Here is a 19,423-nt window from a genome sequence, read left to right as displayed (position 1 = left end):
ACACAGGACCAAGAGAGATCATGTGACCATCTAAAGACTAAAAGGATAAAGGTTAGGAGAGCCAATTTAGTTCTAATAACCTTTAACGATTCTTTTCAAGCAAATTAGCTTAAATGTGAAAAAAACCCCAACTCCAAAGAGCGTGTAAGACTTACCCACTAGAAGCCATGCAAGGCACCATAAATAGCAGCATTCAATAATTTCAAGGAAAAGGAACTTGCACAGGCTTCTTAAAAGGGAAATCAGACAGTAACGAAGTTATCTGTAGCCGATCGCTGGCACAGGAGCCTGCTTACCTAGCTTCTGGTCAAACCGCCACGCTGTGACATAGGCATTGTGCCTCAGACTGCTCTGCGTGGCCAGGGGCACGGTGACATAAATGGGGCCATCCACCAGCACCGGCGTTCCATCGTTGCTGAGCAAGTGCACGCTGACGGCTGTGACGGGGGTCAGGTCGTACCTGGTGCCGTTTCCTGGAAGCAAGAGACATTCTCCATCACGTGCACACACAGGACTTACATGGGGCTGCAGAAACTGTTCACAGAGAAATATCACAGCTACCATCTACTGAGGACTGGGCCTCCTATAAGCCAGGGACTCTGTTCAGCATCTTACACACATAATCCTCCCCACGACGTTCTAATTCCCATCTTACACATAAACAAACTGAGGCTCAGAGAGGGTAGTAATAAGAGCTGGTCTTCGGATATAGGCCAGTTTGAATCTGCAAACCTGATCCAAGCTTGGGTTTGCACATTCTAACCACTGTGCTGTGCTTTCAAAAAGGGCCTCAAGGGACTTCCCTGGTGGTCCAGTGGTTAAGACTCTGAACTCCCAATGCAGGAGCAGCGGGTTCGATCCCGCAGGCTGCGCCCCTCCCCCCAAAAACAAGGGCCTCAAAAGAGAAGGGATTGTCTATAATGGAAGAAGAGGTGTGTGTGGAAATCCCTGAAATCAACATCTATACAAAGCAAGCACTGCACACATGTTAATGACCCAGCAGGTCACCATAATGGAACCAAATGATTTAAATCAGAGACTGCTGAAAAAAAAAGAGTGAATTTCTTCAAGGAGTACTTCAAAATATTAACTTACTGCTACGAAAAGTACACGATTGAAAACTTGGATCTGAAATATTTATGAGTTATTTTGGTTGCCACTGTTATTTTGATCTGTTTAAAAGGAATTTAATATACCAATTATTGTGCGTTAGAGGCCTTTTATGCAAGCCAATGCTTGAATGACTGTCTACAGATAAACTGGGGAATGCTTATGAGAGCAATATGATATTTATACAGTTAAGCGGTCCATTTGAGAAGAATTTTTCTCCAGTGAAATGTAATATATCATACAAAATGTATTCGGTCATAATTTAAAATCTTCCCTTGAACACGATGAAAACACACTGATAGAAAAATGTAAGCTACGTTAGAATACCATTTATAGGATTTCTTAGTAAGCTACTTATATACTCACCTACCTATCAACTAACTACCCAAGCTAATGCAAACCTCCAATGAGGACTAAATTTAAACATTTAAAACAAATCTGGTGGATTTTAGAGTCTGAACAACCAGTGGGAGCTAAACCCTTTGTAGAGCAATCTCTATACGGCTAATGTTAGCACTATCTTTTATGATTCATGCCCATCTCTGTTTTCCAGTGAAGGGAAAGGCATGGAAATGAGGATTTCATCCAAAGGTCCACGTTGGAAGCATAGATTCAAGTTCTGAAATCTTTTTATCCTGTGGCCATTTCACTTTAGGGTGAAGAAAAACCAAAGCACAGAATTTACCATCTTTCTGGTCAAACTACCTTGCAGATGGAGGACCTAAATGGGTCCATTGCCCAAAGGCAACACAGAAGCAAAGCCAGGTCTCCAATGTACCTCTCTAGGCTCTGTTAGACTCTCTAGATGAGACAGGATTTAAAACAAAGAGAGATTAAGTAATTTACTAGACCTTACATAAACAATTTAAAGATAATGTTTTCAATCAGGAAGCACTGCTTCTTTCATCAAACCCGAGGTAGGAAGTCTGCCCGGGGAAGCTGCGGGTAGAGCAGAAAGGTGCTCCAGACCCATCACCCTTTCGTCCCACTTAACACTGCCTCTTGATTCTCAGAGATGGCATCCCCGTGGTCCCCACTCATCCCATTTCGAGACTTCCTTCCTATAATCTTGCACATCCCTGGCCCAGGAAGCCAGGGTCCCAGTATCAGACCCGCCACCGACTACTTATGTGGCCTCTGGCGAGTTACTTCCCTGCTCCGGGGTCCGTTTTTCTCATCTGCAAAACTAAGGAGGTTGGACTAGATGCTTTCCTGCGAGGCTACAGAGAGGAACGAACTCGACTATAAACATTCAGAAGGAAGAACGGCACTGCAGAGAGGGGCATATTCTTTTAAAGCAACATGGCCTGGGTGCATGTGCTTTAATGTTCTTTAAAATGTTCTCTGTTAGAAGACATCACAGGCAATTATACCTGCTCTCCTGAGGCTTCTTTCCTCTCTCACTGCTTCCACTCCATGCCTTCCAGATGACAGTCTACCCTCCCACTTTCTTTATTCTGGACATACTTTGAAGGGCTACACTGTTTTCCTTCCAGCCCTCGTTATTAGACGGCAACACAACACTGAGTTCTCCATATAAGGAGTCTCTCCTTCCTGTTCATCTTGATGTTACCTGACTCCCATCATGTCCGAAGAAAGACAGGTGTCTGTCAGGCAAAAGCAGCAACAATGGACCAAGCTAGGAGGCCCCCAATTCATCACTTAGAACAAGAGGGGTTTTGCTCGGATAGCATCTCCGGTTCTGTTTGGCTCTGGACATTAGTCATACTACTGACTCCTCTGCTTTCTTGGATCTGCGAGCAGAAGTAATTTCTTGAAAACCCCTCGGGAGCATCACGGAACAGGTCTGCGCTTTCTTGGCAACCACAGGGGAGAGCGTATGAGGGTGCACGGGAACGAGCAAGTGAGGAAGGGACTGAAACCTCCACATGGCTGCGTTTCTCTGTCTACAACTCTGGATCCCTCCAAAGGGGGGAAATAAACAACCCCTCTGAGGACACGGCGGGGAAACCAGCCTCTTTCCAACTGCATTTGTGGCCTCTGTTTATTTTGCTGAATTCTGGTGATAACCTGTCACCTCACACGGGTTTGTGTGGTCCAGGCTCTCACACTAAGTTGAAATCTGTTAGATGCGGTTTATGAAACGGGAGGCCAACGTGGGGCAGAAGAGAATCCCTAGTTGATGGGCTGCTGGGGTGCTAGGCAGATACCACGCTGCCCTTCCTTGGCCGGAGGTCTGATGCTTCCTAGGTCAACTGGCCAATTATTTCAGTGGAAAACAAATTGAATGTAACCTTCCAAAGACCTCCTCTCTTCCGTCTGAAATAAGAGAGTGATTTTAAAATAAAACAAACTCCTCTAAAATCAATAGTCCTATGTCTTCTCTATCTTACTGTCGTCTCGGATTTCATAACTTATTCAAGAGCTCTTGGAATTGGGGCACAGAAAAAAACTGAATGAGCTCCAAGGAACGAGGCTGTTCTTCCAACTCGGGGCTTTCTGATGGAGGCTGAATGGAGGTTTCATGATGGCCTCGGATTATCCTGTTCCCCGAAACACTACTTTGCTCCCAGGCCTGTCCATTTAAATGAAAAGTCAACTTTTTTCTTCCCAATAATATTCACTTAAGATGACCGCCATGCAACTTTTCTGGCGGTCAGTGACTGACATATTCATTGCAACATTATCATGCAAAAATTCAAGGAAGAAGAAACGTTTCTCAAAACGGGTATCGCAGAGGGAAGAAATGCAAGTAACTAATCACCACGTGAGCTTGATCTGTAACCAGACGTTTATTAACATTCTATAAAGCGGATCAGATGTGGCAGGTATAAAAAGCTTTTGCAGAATGATCCATTTCTGTAAAGCACTAGACAATTAAGTGAAATTCAATCAAAGCGTCCCTGGGAAATGCAGTAACGTACTCACCTAGCGGGATTTAACCCAGAACAGCCTTTGGTTTTCAAGTTTATGTTGTGACTCGTGTAAAGTGTTGGGGAAAAGAAGAGGGGGAGACAGGAAAACGATTCAGGGCTTGAGACCCGGCCACCATCCATTCACCAAAAGGAGGGCCGGGGACCACGTCAGCACCGAGCTCTGTCGGCTGGGAACGGAGGTAAGGGCGGTCTTTCACTGGTAAGGAACGATTACCTATTTTCTGGCTGGTGGCTTTTAGTTTCTGTGATCTTTGAGCAGTTTGTGTCCTGCCAGCCTAGGGTGAGAATGACCAAGCGGACTTAGAGGCCTTCCGGGAGATGTTTCAAAGTCAAGTATGAAGGCTCACCACTCTTCGCAGAGGAGAAGGCAAAGAGAGGGCAAACTCAGAGAAACGGAGGTTGTGAGAAAAGGCTGGATGGACTCAGCCGGTGGAGCCCAGAGGCTCCCTGCCCGTCAAGTGCTCCCTGCACTGGTGGGAGGGGGCATGGTGTGTTCGTCTGGGAATCAGGCCCAGGGCCACCCCCGCCCCTCCCACTTGTGACACGTGCCCAGGGTGGGGGGGGGGCGGCGGGGACAGTGCATCTCCGCACAGCTGGGCAGGCTGCTTCACTGAATACACGTTCCGGGGGCAAGTGGGGCGAGGCTGAGAACAGGGGGACAGAAAACCTCTAACTCTGATCGGACACTTAAAAAAATTCAATTAAAAGAACTTCTGGGAATTAAATATACTTTATTGGCCAACGGAGAGCTCAGGCAACTGGTACCAAGAGAGAGGCTCAGGGAGACAAGCTCATGAAAGCGGCGCAGGCTGAAGTCCTCAAATGACACTTTTAGTGCCCTTGAACTTGTAGACGACAGATCTGCCCTTCTGCACCTCGGGCTGGGTTCTCCCACTTATAAAGATACAAACGCATATAAAGATGCAAACGCAGACTGCCCGGCTGGAAAGAAACGAGCCTCGAGTTACCTGTTCCGTTTCCATCTAGTCCCCGCAAATAAGGAAAGCCGTCCACCTCCGAGGGGGAGCCGGCGGCCGTGAGAAAGGCTGTCAGGTCACTGTAGCTGGTGTTCTCCGGCAGCCGCAGAGCTCTCCTCTGGAAATGCACGCGAGGCTGCGGCCGGGCACCTGCGGAAATGAACCCTGGAGTTACCTCTCGGAGGGGCGGTTTCTGTTTCCAGAAAACGCAAACCCCGGAAAAGCTCCTCTAAGGTTTCAGCGTGGCTTCCCCGTCTCCACTCCTCTCGACATCCCCTCACATCGCCCATTCTCGCGGGCACAGAGATGTGACAGCACGTTATTATGGGGAGAGAAATAACAGCCCATTGTCACGTTTGCTTTCACACAGAACGTTATTTAGGTTTTTCACAAAAAGCTCTGTTTGTGAGCAGTCTTTTCACTGCCCAGCCTTCGCCTATGGGTAGGGGTAGCGTTTTGGGAAAAAGTCCACGTAAGTGAAATGAGTAGGTGACAATTAATCTCTTGATACAAACAAGGCAGGAGAGACCCTTTGACACCGTTACAGACACATCCTTAGTCTTCCTGGTAAAATCTGGTCCAAGCTGAAGCAGAGCAGGGCAACAGACCAGCAGCTGGACAAGACACTGCAAATAAGAACCCACAGTAATGAGTCCTTTCCCTTCGGCGGACGCTGCCTTTTGGCATTCCATCCACTCCGGTGGGTGCATCTGACTCGCGACGGATCATGTTACAGATTCTATGATGAGCCTCTTGAAAGGATGTGAGAACTGCTCTTTTCAGCAAACTCAACTCTGTGCAGGATGGCTTGAGCCAGTGACCCTGTTACGCAGTTACCTTGTGACACCATCCGCAGTTTGACTTTGCTCCAGGTCTTATTTTGACTGTAAAACCTGAACCCGTTTTTATCTATTGCTGTAGCGAGGGTCACAAGACGCAGACGTGCTATATCAGTTTGCACACACAACCAGCAAAAACATCGTGAAGACAAAAATGAATAGAGATGGGAGTTGGAGCATTTCCCGATGGAAGTACACATCTCTCTGGGTTAAAATAAAGTGGTTCCTTGGACTTCCCTGGTGGTGCAGTGGTTAAGAATCTGCCTGCCAATGCAGGGGACACAGGTTCAAGCCCTGCTCTGGGAAGATCCCACATGCCACGAAGCAACTAAGCCCGTGCACCACAACTACTGAGCCTGCAAGCCACAACTGCTGAGCCCGTGTGCCACAACTACTGAAGCCCGAGTGCCTAGACCCCGTGTTCCGCAACAAGAGAAGCCACCGCAGTGAGCAGCCCAGGCACCGCAACGAAGAGTAGCCCCCGCTCGCCACAACTAGAGAAAGCCCGGGTGCAGCAACAAAGACCCAACGCAGCCAAAATCAAATTAATTAATTAAAAAAATAAATAAAGTGGTTCCTCAAACGTGGTGGTCTGCCCTGATGTTCTGCTCATCATATATCCCACCCCAGCCTTGAGGGAGGCCACGTTTCCCTGTGGTCGGCTGGGGGCTTCCTCTTCCCCACCCACGGATGTCCTGACACAACAGCCCTGCCCAGAGTTCATGGTCTTTATGTCTACACCAAGGTTCCTCTTCACCCTGGATCAGAAATTTTTAAAGGGGACTTACCTAGTGGCACAGTGGTTAAGACTCCGCGTTCCCAATGCAGGGGGCCCGGGTTCGATCCCTGGCCAGGGAACTAGATCCCGCATGCATGCCACAATTAGGAGTCTGAATGTCGCAACTGGGGAGCCCGTGTGCTGCAACTAAGGAGCCCTCGAGCCACAACTAAGGAGCCTGCCTGCTGCAACTAAGACCCGGTGCAACCGAAAATATTAATAAATAAATAAATATTTTTTTAAAAAAGAAACTTTTTTTTTTATTTTGTGGTACGCAGGCCTCTCACTGTTGTGGCCTCTCCCATTGCGGAGCACAGGCTCCGGACGCGCAGGCTCAGCGGCCATGGCTCACGGGCCCAGCTGCTCCACGGCATGTGGGATCTTCCCAGACCGGGGCACGAACCCGTGTCCCCTGCATCCGCAGGCGGACTCCCAACCACTGCGCCACCAGGGAAGCCCTGAAAAAGAAACTTTTAAGGGAGGAATAAGCCTATCAAGAAGTGTTCTAGGGGAATTCTCTGAAGGTCCAGTGGTTTGGACTCTGTGCTTTCACTGCCGAGGGCCCGTGTTCAATCCTTGGTCAGGGCACTAAGATCCTGCAAACTGCAAAATAAAATAAAATAAAATAAAAAGCAGTGTTCTAGAATAACGGAGCTCTGGAGCTCCAAGGATCAACCAATCCAAGTCTCTTCTGACAGGTGAGCCCACAAAACGGACTCACCACCAACACAGACTTAGGGGGTGGGCTGCCTTGACCATGTGTGACCAAGGCGGTCATGACGGCCCCTGAAAATCACTGACTGCATTTCTCAGATGACTGGTTCTCCATAAACACTGGTCCAGCTCTAGATCCCATGGGAGCCAGGTGCCCAAACTCACAACAGTCCTATCTGAAGCTAAGTGGACATGGACGTCGGTCCTGTTCTAGACCATCGATGCCCTTTCTTGGTCCCTAAAACAAAGCTATGGTGATGCACTGGCATCCACATAGCTGAATCTTCTCACTTTCAGCTCTTGTGAGTCTGCTCTCCTTGTCCTCTGATTTCACATGACAGCAATGCCTTCCTGCTGTCACCTCCTCGGTCTGCGCAGGGCTCAGATGCCTCACGCTCCCAGGGGGTGGGGCGTTCTCCACGCCGGCCCGGAGCATCGTGCCTCACCCCATCCCTTTTCCCGCAGCCCGCTTCCCGCACATGCTGTCTGCCTCTTTCCTTCTTCTCCGAGCTGCCCTCAGAGACGGAAGGTCAAAGCGAACCCTTTCTCGTCCATCTCCTCACCCCCAACTACGTGACAACATTCTCTCCTCCTGTTATCATTTTCTTTCAATGCTAGTGAATGTCCTGCAATATGTTTCCTCTTGTCCACCGTTCTTCAGCCTAAACAATGCTGCTGCCGCCTGGGTTTCATGCACTGGCAAACGGGGAACTCGCTACTAGGAAGGACAGAAGGGCGTGTCTGCAGCGTGATGGCGCAAAGAGGGGCTTGTTCTCACAAGGGTCAAGGCAGAAAGCAGGGGCCAGGCGGGTTACCCCAGAACACCGTGGGTCCTGTGTGCCCCTCCGGGCCCCGTGAGATGGGCAGGTTGAAGTCACCGTGAAGGCCCCTTTGGCTGAAAGGAAGAGAACCCACTCATCCTGGACCACGGAAAAGGGGACGTTGCTGAAAGATGAAGGGGAGTCCTGCTGAGCGCCAGGAAACTAGCCCAGCCAGGCCTTATGGGGACCAGCCTGGGACCCGGACACCACAACCGAGGCCGTTCCCAGCTCTCGGGCCACTGGGCGGCTCATTCCCATTCTTTTTTTTTTTTTTTTCTGATTTTAAATTTTAATAAATTGAAGTTTAAAGAAGTCCTCCTTAAATTCAATTTAAAATGGTATCCCTTTCAGATTGAGGGAGATTTTAAAGAGGTGTCTACTTTTGTCATTGGTTCCTCATTTTTTTTTAATGTTTTTTACTCTATTGAGAGATGTTAGGTTTTAGTTCTTCTCATTTATTTATTTTTTGGCTGCGTCGGGCCTTAGTTGCGGCACATGGGATACTTCTTTGCAGTGCGCAGACTTCTCTCTAGTTGTGGCGCTCTGAAGCCTGTGCAGGCTCAGTAGTTGCGGCACGTGGGCTCTCTAGTTGAGGCATGCAGCCTCAGTAGTTGTGGCGCATGGGCTCCAGAGCATGTGCGCTCTCTAGTTGAGGCATGCAGCCTCAGTAGTTGAGGCACGCAGCCTCAGCAGTTGTGGCGCGCAGGCTTAGTTGCCCCGTGGCATGAGGGATCTTAGTTCCCCGACCAGGGATCGAACTGGAGTCCCCTGTGTTGCAAGATGGATTCTTAACCACTGGACCACCAAAGAGGTCCCAGTTCCTCATTTTTTTTAGTTGAAGTATAATTTAATTACAACATTGTGTTAGTTTCAGGTGAACAGCAAAGTCATTCAGTTATATGTATATTTTTTCAGATTATTTTCCATTATAGATTACAAGATATTGAATATTATTCCCTGTCTTATACAGTAGGTCCTTGCTGCTTATCTATTTTATATATAGTAGTGTGTGTCTGTTAATCCCAAACTCCTAAATTATCCCTTACCCCCTCCCCTGCTCTTTCCCCTTTGGTAACCATGAGTTTGTTTTCTATGTCTGTGAGTCTATTTCTGTTTTGTAAATAGATTCATTTGTATTATTTTTTTAGATTCCACATATAAGTGATATCACATATCATCACAGTTCAGTGTCTTTCTGTCTGTCTCTGTGTATGTGTCTATTTCTCTCTGCCCCTGTGCGTGCTTCTCTCTCTGCCTTTTTGTCTCTGTGTGCATGTCTCTGCCTCTGTCTCTCCCTGGCACACCATGCGTTTCAGTGGGAGACCCACCTCTCCCCACTCCTCTTCCCCTGCTGCCCCCCTTCCCTTTTCTGTGCAGAAGAATTCACTCCCTGAACAGACACCGTGTCTGTCCCCCACTTCTGGAGGAGTGGGGGGCACAGAGGGGCGATGCTGGGGCAGGTTTACTCGAAGAGGGTGTGGCTGGTCCAGCTGCTTTGACACACGCTGTGAACACACGCTGTGATGCCGCTGGGGGATTGAACACAGGAGCACGGGCTCTGCCTGATGAAATGCCCCGAGAAACGTCTGAGGGGTGTAAGGGTCGAAGTACTCTGAGCCGCAGCGTAAATACGATCTAAAGTGGGTACATGTCGGGTTGGGGGGTGGTTATGCTCTTAAGCCTAAGTTTACGGATTAAAGCTGCTGAGTTCCCACGCATTTCAGGAGGGGGACCTGACTGGGTGGGGAGGGGAGGATGGAGGGGGACGGGTCTGTCCCTCTTCTGTGGATGCCTCTCCTCCACACTCCCCACAGCAGCTGTGTCATCCTCCATCCTCCTTGGGGCTCCACCATTATCCCCCCAGTGCTCAAATCCAACTCTACTAAAAACACTGGGGTGGGCTTCTCGTTGCGGTGGCTTCTCTTGGGAGCACGGGCTCTAGGCACGTGGGCTTCAGTATTTGCGGCATGTGGGCTCAGTAGTTGTGGTTCATAGGCTCAGTAGTTGTGGCGCACGGGCTTAGCTGCTCTGCAGCACGTGGGATCTTCCTGGACCAGGGTTCGAACCCGTGTCCCCTGCATTGGCAGGCGGATTCGTAACCGCTGCGCCACCAGGGAAGCCCCCTCCGGCTGCACTTTAAAATCTTTTTTCCCTCTTCTCTGCTGCCTCTTCTGCCCCTGCGCTCCCCCAAGGTCAACCCGAGTTTCCTAACTTTTGCTTGTTTTATTGCAAGACGTGACTCGATCCACTATTCTTGCCTTCATCAAAAACCTCTCTTCAGAAGCTTTTCCTCCCCAACCAACACATATACTCCTTTCTTCCTCAGCTAGAAAAACCACAGCAAGACACCACTTTCGCTCTTATCCCCCCGTAAGCCTCCTCTCTTTCCCCTCAACGCCCAGGGACGTGGCTTTCACCCCCCTCCCCCACGCCGCCCTTGGAAATGTCACCTGATGACTGTATAATCTGCAAACCCGTGACCCTGGCTCGCCTTCCTGCCTCCAGCTACTCACAATGATGCGCGCTGTTCCCCGCCCCCGCGCGGGGTCACGGTGCTGCACTCCGCTCTCCCCAGAGTAGCCGGCTTTTTCCTCTATGAGTGCTTGTTTCTCCTCCTGCTTCGGATGCGACAGCTCCCGAAGGCTCACCACAGTCGCCTCTGCTGTTCCTGACTCTCTCCTGACTTGCCTGACTCTCCTCCCTGCTGGAGCCTCACCAGTTACCTTCCGGTCGTGCCGGGGACTCCACGCCTGCATTCCCGCCGCCTCTGCACCTCGACTCGGATGCCCGTCAGACACTGAAGTCATCACTACCTTCTGTCCAACTTAAAGCCCCGCTCCCCCCCGACACCTGTGTTTGACTCCAGGTTGCCACCATCGCTTTTCGTCACACAAGTGCCAGGACGGCCCAATCTTCCCTTATCAACGTTTCTAGCATCTTCTTTTCCCTCCGTCCTGCCTCCACCCTACACTACCCTGTGACGTGACCCCTCAACTATTGCAAAAGTCTCCTAACTTCCCCTGTGTTTCAGCCTCACCCCTTTCCCGCCTCATCTACTGATGGTTCTCCAGTTCCACTCTCATCACCGCCTTTCCCCACCCAGAAACCTTCAATGGATCCACCGCTTCCCAAATTAACAGCGGCAACAACCACAGACCAACACAGACCCGAACTGCTGCCCCACTTCTCTCATGGGAGGTGTAGTTCAGCACTTTAGAATTTACAAAGATCTTACATACACATTATTTCACTTAATAATCTGCAGCAGGATAAAAAGGTGTGGTACATGTACACAATGGAATATTACACAGCCATAAAAAGAACAAAATAATGCAGCCATTTGCAGTGACAGGGATGGACTTAGAGATTGTCATACTGAGTGAAGTAAGTCAGACAGAGGAAGACAAATATCCTATGATACCGCTTATGTGTGGAATCTAAAAAAAGGGTACAAATGAACTTGTTCACAAAACAGCAACAGAGTCACAGAGGCAGAAACAAACTTATGGTTACTAGGGGATAAGGGGGGAGAGATAAATTGGGAGATTGGGATTGACATGTACACACTACTATATACAAAATAGATAACTAATAAGGACCTACTGTATAGCACAGGGAACTCTACTCAATACTCTGTAAGGGCCTATATGGAAAAAGAATCTAAAAAAGAGTGGAGATATACATACATATATATATATATATATATATATATGACTGATTCACTTTACTGTACACCTGAAACTAACACAACATTGTAAATCAACTAGACTCCAATAAAAATTAAAAAAAAAAACAAACCTACAACAATCCCGTGAAGAAGGAGCTCTCTCCTCTCTTTACGGGGTAGGAAACTGAGGCCCAGAGAGGCCCACAGTCATTCTGTTTGCACGAGGTGGAAATGAATTCTCTGAATTCCGACCTCTGCGTCCCTTCCTAGCACACCTGCCCACGTCAGAACAGATGCTCTGCTATTACTGCCCACGGCCCTCATCCTCTGGCCCATGCAGCTCTGCTTCTGCTCACGAGCTCACGTTCTTCCCCGCATCTGGAGCTTCTCTGCATCGTCTCTATTTGCAGATCCTACCCGTCATGCAAGGTGCACCTCCATTGCCACCTCTCCTGTGTGGCCTTTCTGGATCCCACCCCAAGCTCTAAACTCTACTTGTATGTCTCTTACAGAACCCATCTTCCTGCGCCTGGTATTGTATTTATTTGTGTATTTGAGCATCTCCCTAACCAGAGGCGCCATGAGAAGAGGACATGCGTAGGAGCATCACTGTGTATATCTCTCTGTTTCTATCTCTCCTCCACCACCTTTGAGCTGAGTGACTTTGGGGTTTGGGTTCTTTATCTTGAAAGTGGGTGTGGCCCACGCCTGTCTCATGATATGGCTGCTAGGATGTTAGCTCAGAACACACATGCATTGATACGATGCCTCACATTGCCTCCTGGTACATACCAGGTACGGGATCAGCAATAATTTCCCGCCGCCTCTCCCCGTTTAGATGGCAGCTCCTTAAGAGCAGGTGTCCTGTGAAACCCATGGTACCACGTTCTGGGAATGCTTATAGGATTAAATGTAAAGATGAGTTATTCCGGGCAACTCACTGGGTCCTAGTAATGGTCTGTCTCAATTCTGACTAGGTCACCATCCCTCATTCTCAGCACTATTAACGTTTGGGGCCACAAAGGCACTTCTCTGCTGGGGGACAGGGGCTGTCCTATGCATTGTGGCATCTACCCACTAGATGCCAGGAGTGGCTCCCAAGCTGTGACATTGCCAGGTGCCCCTGGGGGGAAACTGCCCCTGACTGAGAGGATTCTACAAGATACTCTGAGCGTCCTCAGAATGACCCAGAGGACACGGACAGAGTCTCCTCTGCTCCGGGGCACAGGATACATGATGGGGAAGAGGATGATGGTCCTGACATCCTAGGACTCCAGGGTAGAGAAGGTAGTCATGGCAATGGCTGAATCATCATACTGTTTTGATGCCAAAATAGAGGGTTACGCCCAAAAAGTACAGGAGAAGCTTCAGCAGAGAACCGTCAACCACCCAGGGGAGAAATTCCAGGGGTGACAGACATCTGGACCGTGGCTAGAGGCCAAGGCCTCCCCGTGAGCCCCGTGCAGGCTGTGTGGGCTCCGGACAGAGGGGGAGTCTCGTGAAGGGCCTGGTGCACCCCGCTCAGGAGTCTAAACTCGAGGCAACCTGCAGGGGAGAGAGTCTCCGGGGGTTCTCGGAACGGGAGTGAAGGAATCGTGTTCGTTTTTACCAAATGCCGATAGCAGAGTTGGGGGTGGCTGTGGGTAGAGAAATCCTAGAGTCAGAGCGTCAGCCAGGCTCCTGTGAGATGTTCGGTGAGAAATGACGTAGCTGCAAATAAAGACAGTGGCCTCGGGGAAGAAAACAGAGGAGGTGGCTGGAGCTGAAAGCCACTTTTCGAATGTGGGCGAGGCGGGGAAGGGAGAACCGGGGAGGAGACGGGGAAGCGGTGAACAGGAGACAAGGAGGGAGGGGAAGTGCAGGAGGAAGGACCCCAGCTCGGGGATGCAGGGAGGACGAGGCCACCGGAGCTGGCACGAGAAATCCCTAAAGGAAATTCTCGAGGGCAGACGGCTCCGAAGTTTGAGTGGGAAAGGAAGTGAGGAATAGGGATTGAGATGGGTTTCCTTGGAAGGGCGGGCTTCGTAATTCTGGGAGCTGAGAAGGAACCAGAGGAGAAAGATGGAAGATTCGGCGCAAACAGAGGGAGGTGGGAGGGGAGGAGATTAGACGAGGGATTGACTGTGATGTGAAGAGGCTCCTGGTGGGAGAGGAGCCACGGGGAGACACGTCACAATGTCCCCTTAGAAGGGGATGCAGAAAAGCAGGCCACAGAAGCAGCCTTCCCCGATGGCCTCTGGGTTCCCTGGACCCACCGTCAAGGTCATGGCTAAGAGGAGGGCATGCAGGTCGGGGGTGTGTGCAGAGCGTGGGAGAGTCTGACAGCACTGCCTGGGGAACAGAAAGGGGACTGTCCTGGGGACCGTAAAGAGAGCAGCGCAGGGCCCCGCAGGATGGACACTGCTGGTTTGGGTGGTACCAGCTGGCCTGATGACAGTGCAGCCACGAGCAGCCTGGGGCATCTTGACGGTACTTTCTTATTTACCGTCATCACATTCTGAGTCGACAACGTGCTGTTTCTCCCGAGACAGCGTGAAGGTCTGAGAGAGCCGGAAGTAGAGCAACGACTCCTACCTTATGGTTCATCGTCGTGAGGTTACATTTTGGAATCATCATCAAACTCCTCCTTGAAAGCTTCCAGTTCCTCAGCAAAGTACAAAAAACTCTCAAAGAAAATGATCCTTATAAAGCAATTGACAAGTGTTCTCTCTCTCCACTCTCCTATGATCTCATTGCAAAGTTTAAAAGCCATTTGCACTATCATATGATCCAGCAATTCTACTCCCGGGTATATATCCGAAGAAAATGGAATGAAAACACTAATTCAAAAAGACACATGCACCCCAATGTTCATAGCAACATTATTTACAGCAGCCAAGATGTGGAAGCAACCTAAGTGTCCATCAACAGAGGAATGGATAAAGAAGATGTGGTACAAATACACAGTGGAATACTACTCAGCCATTAAACAGAACAAAATAATGCCATTTGCAGCAACATGGATGGACCGAGAGGGTATTAAACTTAATGAAGTGAGACAGACAAATACTGTATGTTTTCATCTATATGTGGACTATAAAAACTAAAACAAATGAATGACTATAACAAAACAGAAACAGACTTGTAGATACAGAGAACAAACTCATGGTTTCCATTGGGGAGAAGGGCAAGACAGGGGTAGGGGATTAAGAGGTATAAACTACTAGGTATAAAATAAACAAGGTACAGGATATAAGATACCACATACGGAATATAACCAATATTTTATAATAACCTTAAATGCAGTATCATATATAAAAATATCAATCACTATGCCCTACATCTGAAGCTAATAGAACATTGTAAATCAACGATACTTCAATAAAAAAAAAAAGTCAAAAAAAATGTAAAAGCAATTTGCAAGCATTCTGTGATAACGAGCATACTTTTAGACCTAGCCTCTGTTGGGAAAGATCCCTATACGTAGTTAATCAATGACTATGTTGGTCCTTCCCCTTCACCACACTGTTATCATAAGACTGCTCCAGGCTTTCTATATAAAATAGTGTCAACAATGACAACGCAATCACTTTCCTCACTTTTCAAATGAAATCGAATGCTAAGGCCAGTTCCATTGGAAACATGCATTTACTGTGTGTGTGTGTGTGTGTGTGTGTGTGTGTGTGTGTGTGAAGGCACTGCACATAATCCCACCTCGTCTGATGGGAATAGTTTTAGGGTGTGTATGGTCAGAATTTAAATAGATACCATACCTAGAGAGAGGAAAACAAGTGAGTAGTCTTTTATTCTTCAAGGAAAACTCTCATTAACCATGAGCTTATTCTCGTTTATTTGGTTGTAAACATTTCAAAACAAAAACTTCACCTGAAGCATTGAACATCTTCCCATAGAGAACATCCCCGCCTCTCCTGTCTCCACCTCTCTCACCCAGTGGCCTTTGTGCTTTCAAATCTTTTGCTTCGGTGTCACGTAAAATCAAACAACGGGGCATCACCCAAAACTATGCACATAACACGGGTGAGGCTTTGTCAAACTGTCATCACACTACCTCCCCATTTCCTTGGGGGGATCATCTGACACACGGTAACATCCAAGCAACACACAAAAACTCAAACGGCTGACAGTACTTACAGTTCTGATCAGCAAGAGTTTATGTTTTTCTCCTCTGATTCCATTAAAAAAAAATAAATGCACCTACACTTGACCAGTTTGAGAATAAAAATTTGATGTATTATTTAGAAATTCAGTTCTGTATTCGCTTTATGGAACAGAACTGCAAAGACCAAAAATTATCTACACGTGGCTCTCCTTCCAACTGGTAAGAAAACGTGAAACAAATTCACCCAGTGTTATTCCTGCCGTGCCTCAACTCTACTGAGACAAGGAAAAGTACAACTAGCAATAGTTAAATTCACGAAGTGGCGTAAGTTAAAAAATTAAAATGTAGACAATTTTAAAAAGCTGGAATGTAAATGAGATTTTTGGCAAGGGAGAGATAAATGGTTCTCAGTTTCCGGTTACATAGAGGAGGGAAGTGATACACTAGACTGAATAAATTAACCATAACAAAAGCTACCATAACGAAAGCTGCCATGAATGTCTTACATCCTTGGGTTTCTAACACGACCATACTTCCTGCTCCTCAGAGAGAGAGAGTTACTCAAATACTCTGTATGTCTGTGTGCGTGTGTGTACATGTGAACGGTCCTCTTAGCAGGCACAACAAAGAAAATAATTAACCCGAGCTTGAGTGATCTATACAGGAAGTGCAAAGAAAGGTGGGATTTGGACAGTTTTTAAATATTTACTCAATCCTTCAGTGAATTGCTCATTGTGGACGGATCCGAAGGCGGGCATGGGGCCAGGCCCTGGGGATGCTAAGGTGGACGTGACCCCCTCCTTGTTCTTCAGGTTTTTCAGTTTTAGTCCGGGAGGTAAGATATTACTACCAAATAGGGCAGAAGGGGCGGCATCGGATACAGAACCCCCAGCTGGAGGGCTGTTTTAATCCATCCTCCTGGTTACTGGTAAGGACAGGAGGGGGCATAAGGGAGACAGGATGTGTGGAATCCAAGGCTGGAGCCGGGGGTGGGGGGTGCGCGGAAGGCACGAGCCTGGGTCTGGGCTCAGGGCAGCTCTGGGACCATGTGGCAGGAGTTTGTGGATTTCACCTGAATGCTGTACCATTAACATGACTCCACAAATCCCGGTCTGCGGTCTGCTTCTCTCTGGCCTGCTACCAACTAGCTCCTTTTCTGACTCATACTTTCTGTTCCCTTCAAACCTGGGCTTGCAGATGACCTGGTGTAATTACAGACCCACTGCATCTCGTGACCACACAGTCAGCTGAGAGTCTCATCTCTTCTGGGTTCTCAGTCCCACCCCGGTAAAAGGAAGAGAGAGAAGAACTGACGGCTCCAGCGATTCTCCTCCAGCTGGGTCCCAGCCCCTGGCCACACTATGGACTGGTGACCCCTCTGAGTCGGGGGTCCCTTGGCAGCCGAAGGTGAAGGATAAGACACTGGCATGAATCTCGTCTCCAGGGAAGACACAGAAAAGACCTCCTGGAGGGTGTGGCCTTGAAGTGGGTCTTGATGTCCAAGGAGAATTTGAAGAGAGATTGGGAAGATGGGGTGGGACATCTCAGGTGGAAAATAGAAAAAGAAATTCAGTTAGGCTAGAACACAAGACATGGAGGAGAAGAGCCCTTAGGAGGGAGGTTGAGGCCAGGTCAGGAGGCCGGGGCATGCTGCGTAAGGAGGTGGGATTTCACTCTGTGGGCAAAGGGTTCTGCTCCCGGAAGATCACTCGGGCAGCTCAGTGCAAGGTGTGTTGGGAGGAGACACAAGAGATGGGACATCTGGTTGATCTTCTCAAGTCCAGCGCCAACGCTAGCTCAGCGAGCGGACACCAGCACACTGGCTGGAGGCCACTGCAGTGGCCCGGGTGGAGACCGAGACCGGGACTGAATCAGGGCATGGGCCATGCAGTGCAAATGTGCAACATGTGGGCAGCAGAAAGAAGGCAGGTGTGGGACTTCCCCGGCGGCACAGTGGCTAAGACTCCACGCTCCCAACGCAGGGGGCCTGGGTTCGATCCCTGGTCAGGGAACTAGATCCCACATGCGTGCCGCAACTAGGAGTTCGCATGCTGCAACTAAGGAGCCTGCCTGCCGCAACTATGGAGCCCACGTGCCCCAACTAAGGAGTCCTGGAGCCGCAACTAAGGAGGAGCCTGCCTGCTGCAACTAAGGAGCTGGCAAGCCACAACTAAGGAGCCCACCTGCCACAACTAAGACCCAGTGCACCCAAACAAACAAATCAATCAATCAATAAATCTTTAAAAAAAAAAAAAAGAAGGCAAGTGTGGGCAGACCGAGGGATAACCACTGTGGGATTACTCGGGCTAAAGGGCCAGGCTGGCCATAACTCTGTGTGACTCATGGGAGATGTAGGTCATCAGGACTGCTGCATGTTCAGAAGGTGACTCTGCTTACGGAGGGCAGACGACACGAGCACCGAGGTCCTTCATGAACCCCCTCGGAGCCACTGGAGGGGACAATTCAGCATCGGGGCTGGAAGACGGCAGGGAGAAGCAGAGCAGGGGGCGGCGAGGAGGCCTGGCACCACGATGGGGTAAAGCGTGGCCATAACAATGGACCCTGTGGGCTGCAGTTTGAGTCCTTGTCACAAACACCTTCCTAAGGTTAGTGCCGCTCCTGGGCAGGGGGACTGGGAAGGGATGACCCATGAGGGTGCCGGGCACGTCAAAGGTGGCCGTGAAGGAGAAGAGCTCGACAAAGGGAATTGTGGGGCTGAAAGGGAAGTCAGAGGGGGAAGGGGTGCAGGGAAGATGCTCTGTGTGTAGATACAATCTCTGCCCCTTCTCATCAGTGGCGACCTTCCAGGTAACGGTGGCAGCCACCAGAGGCTCAGGGCCAGGGGCTGTCCAGCCCTGAGTGTAAGGAATTGGGATTTTATTCCAAGTACAATGGGAAGACCACTGAAGAATGGAAGCAAGGCGACTTGATCGCTGTAACTTTGTGAAGATTAGATTACAGGTTGGCAAGAGTGGGCACAGGGCAACCAGTGAGAAACCCACCGCAGTTCTCTGGGGGAAATGGTGGTGTCTTGGATTCAGGAGGCAGCAACACCTATGGAGAGAAGAGGGTCTGCAGGAGAACCGGATGTGAGGAGAAGAGTCAAGGATGATTCCTAGAGTCTTGGCTGGAAGCGTAGGTGTGCGTTTACACCATTCACTGAGATGGAAGGTAAAAAACATCAAGAGTTCTGTGCGTCTCTGCTGAGACTGAGATGCCTGGCAGACGCCCAAGTCAAGACGTCAAATAAGGGCCTCCCTCTAGGGGGAAATTGGGAGTAATCAGTGCCCAGGGTGCATGAAAGCCATGGGTCTATGAGCTCCTCTAGGGAGAGCATTGGGAAGAAGAAACAGAGGCCCAGAACAGTCATGGGAGCGTCCAGAGAAGAAGTAACCGACAGCTGGAAAGAAAGGCAAGGCATGATACAGAAGCGAAAGGAAGAAAGTCTCAAGACAGAGTGACCAGCTGTCTGTGTTGAATGTTGTGCGGACATCCCGGGAGAGGAAGAGAGGTGACCTTAG

The 19,423-nt window shown here is 49.2% G+C and overlaps 1 protein-coding gene across 1 annotated transcript in view; it reads right to left on the bottom strand.

The window, feature by feature from the left end:
• Window positions 1-19,423, bottom strand: part of FAM171A1 (family with sequence similarity 171 member A1) — a 125,830-nt gene that overhangs the window by 29,159 nt on the left and 77,248 nt on the right. Inside the window, exons 4-5 of the mRNA XM_030832411.2 lie at window positions 4,976-5,134; window positions 297-473 (exon numbers count right to left, since the gene is read on the bottom strand). Of these exons, the coding sequence (XP_030688271.1) occupies window positions 297-473; window positions 4,976-5,134 (336 nt within the window). The remainder of the gene's footprint in view (window positions 1-296; window positions 474-4,975; window positions 5,135-19,423) is intronic.

This window comes from Globicephala melas, chromosome 2 (genome assembly GCF_963455315.2).
Source record: "Globicephala melas chromosome 2, mGloMel1.2, whole genome shotgun sequence".
In the NCBI taxonomy this organism is placed as follows: Eukaryota; Metazoa; Chordata; class Mammalia; order Artiodactyla; family Delphinidae; genus Globicephala; species Globicephala melas.
This window is presented reverse-complemented; position numbering and strand designations above follow the sequence as displayed.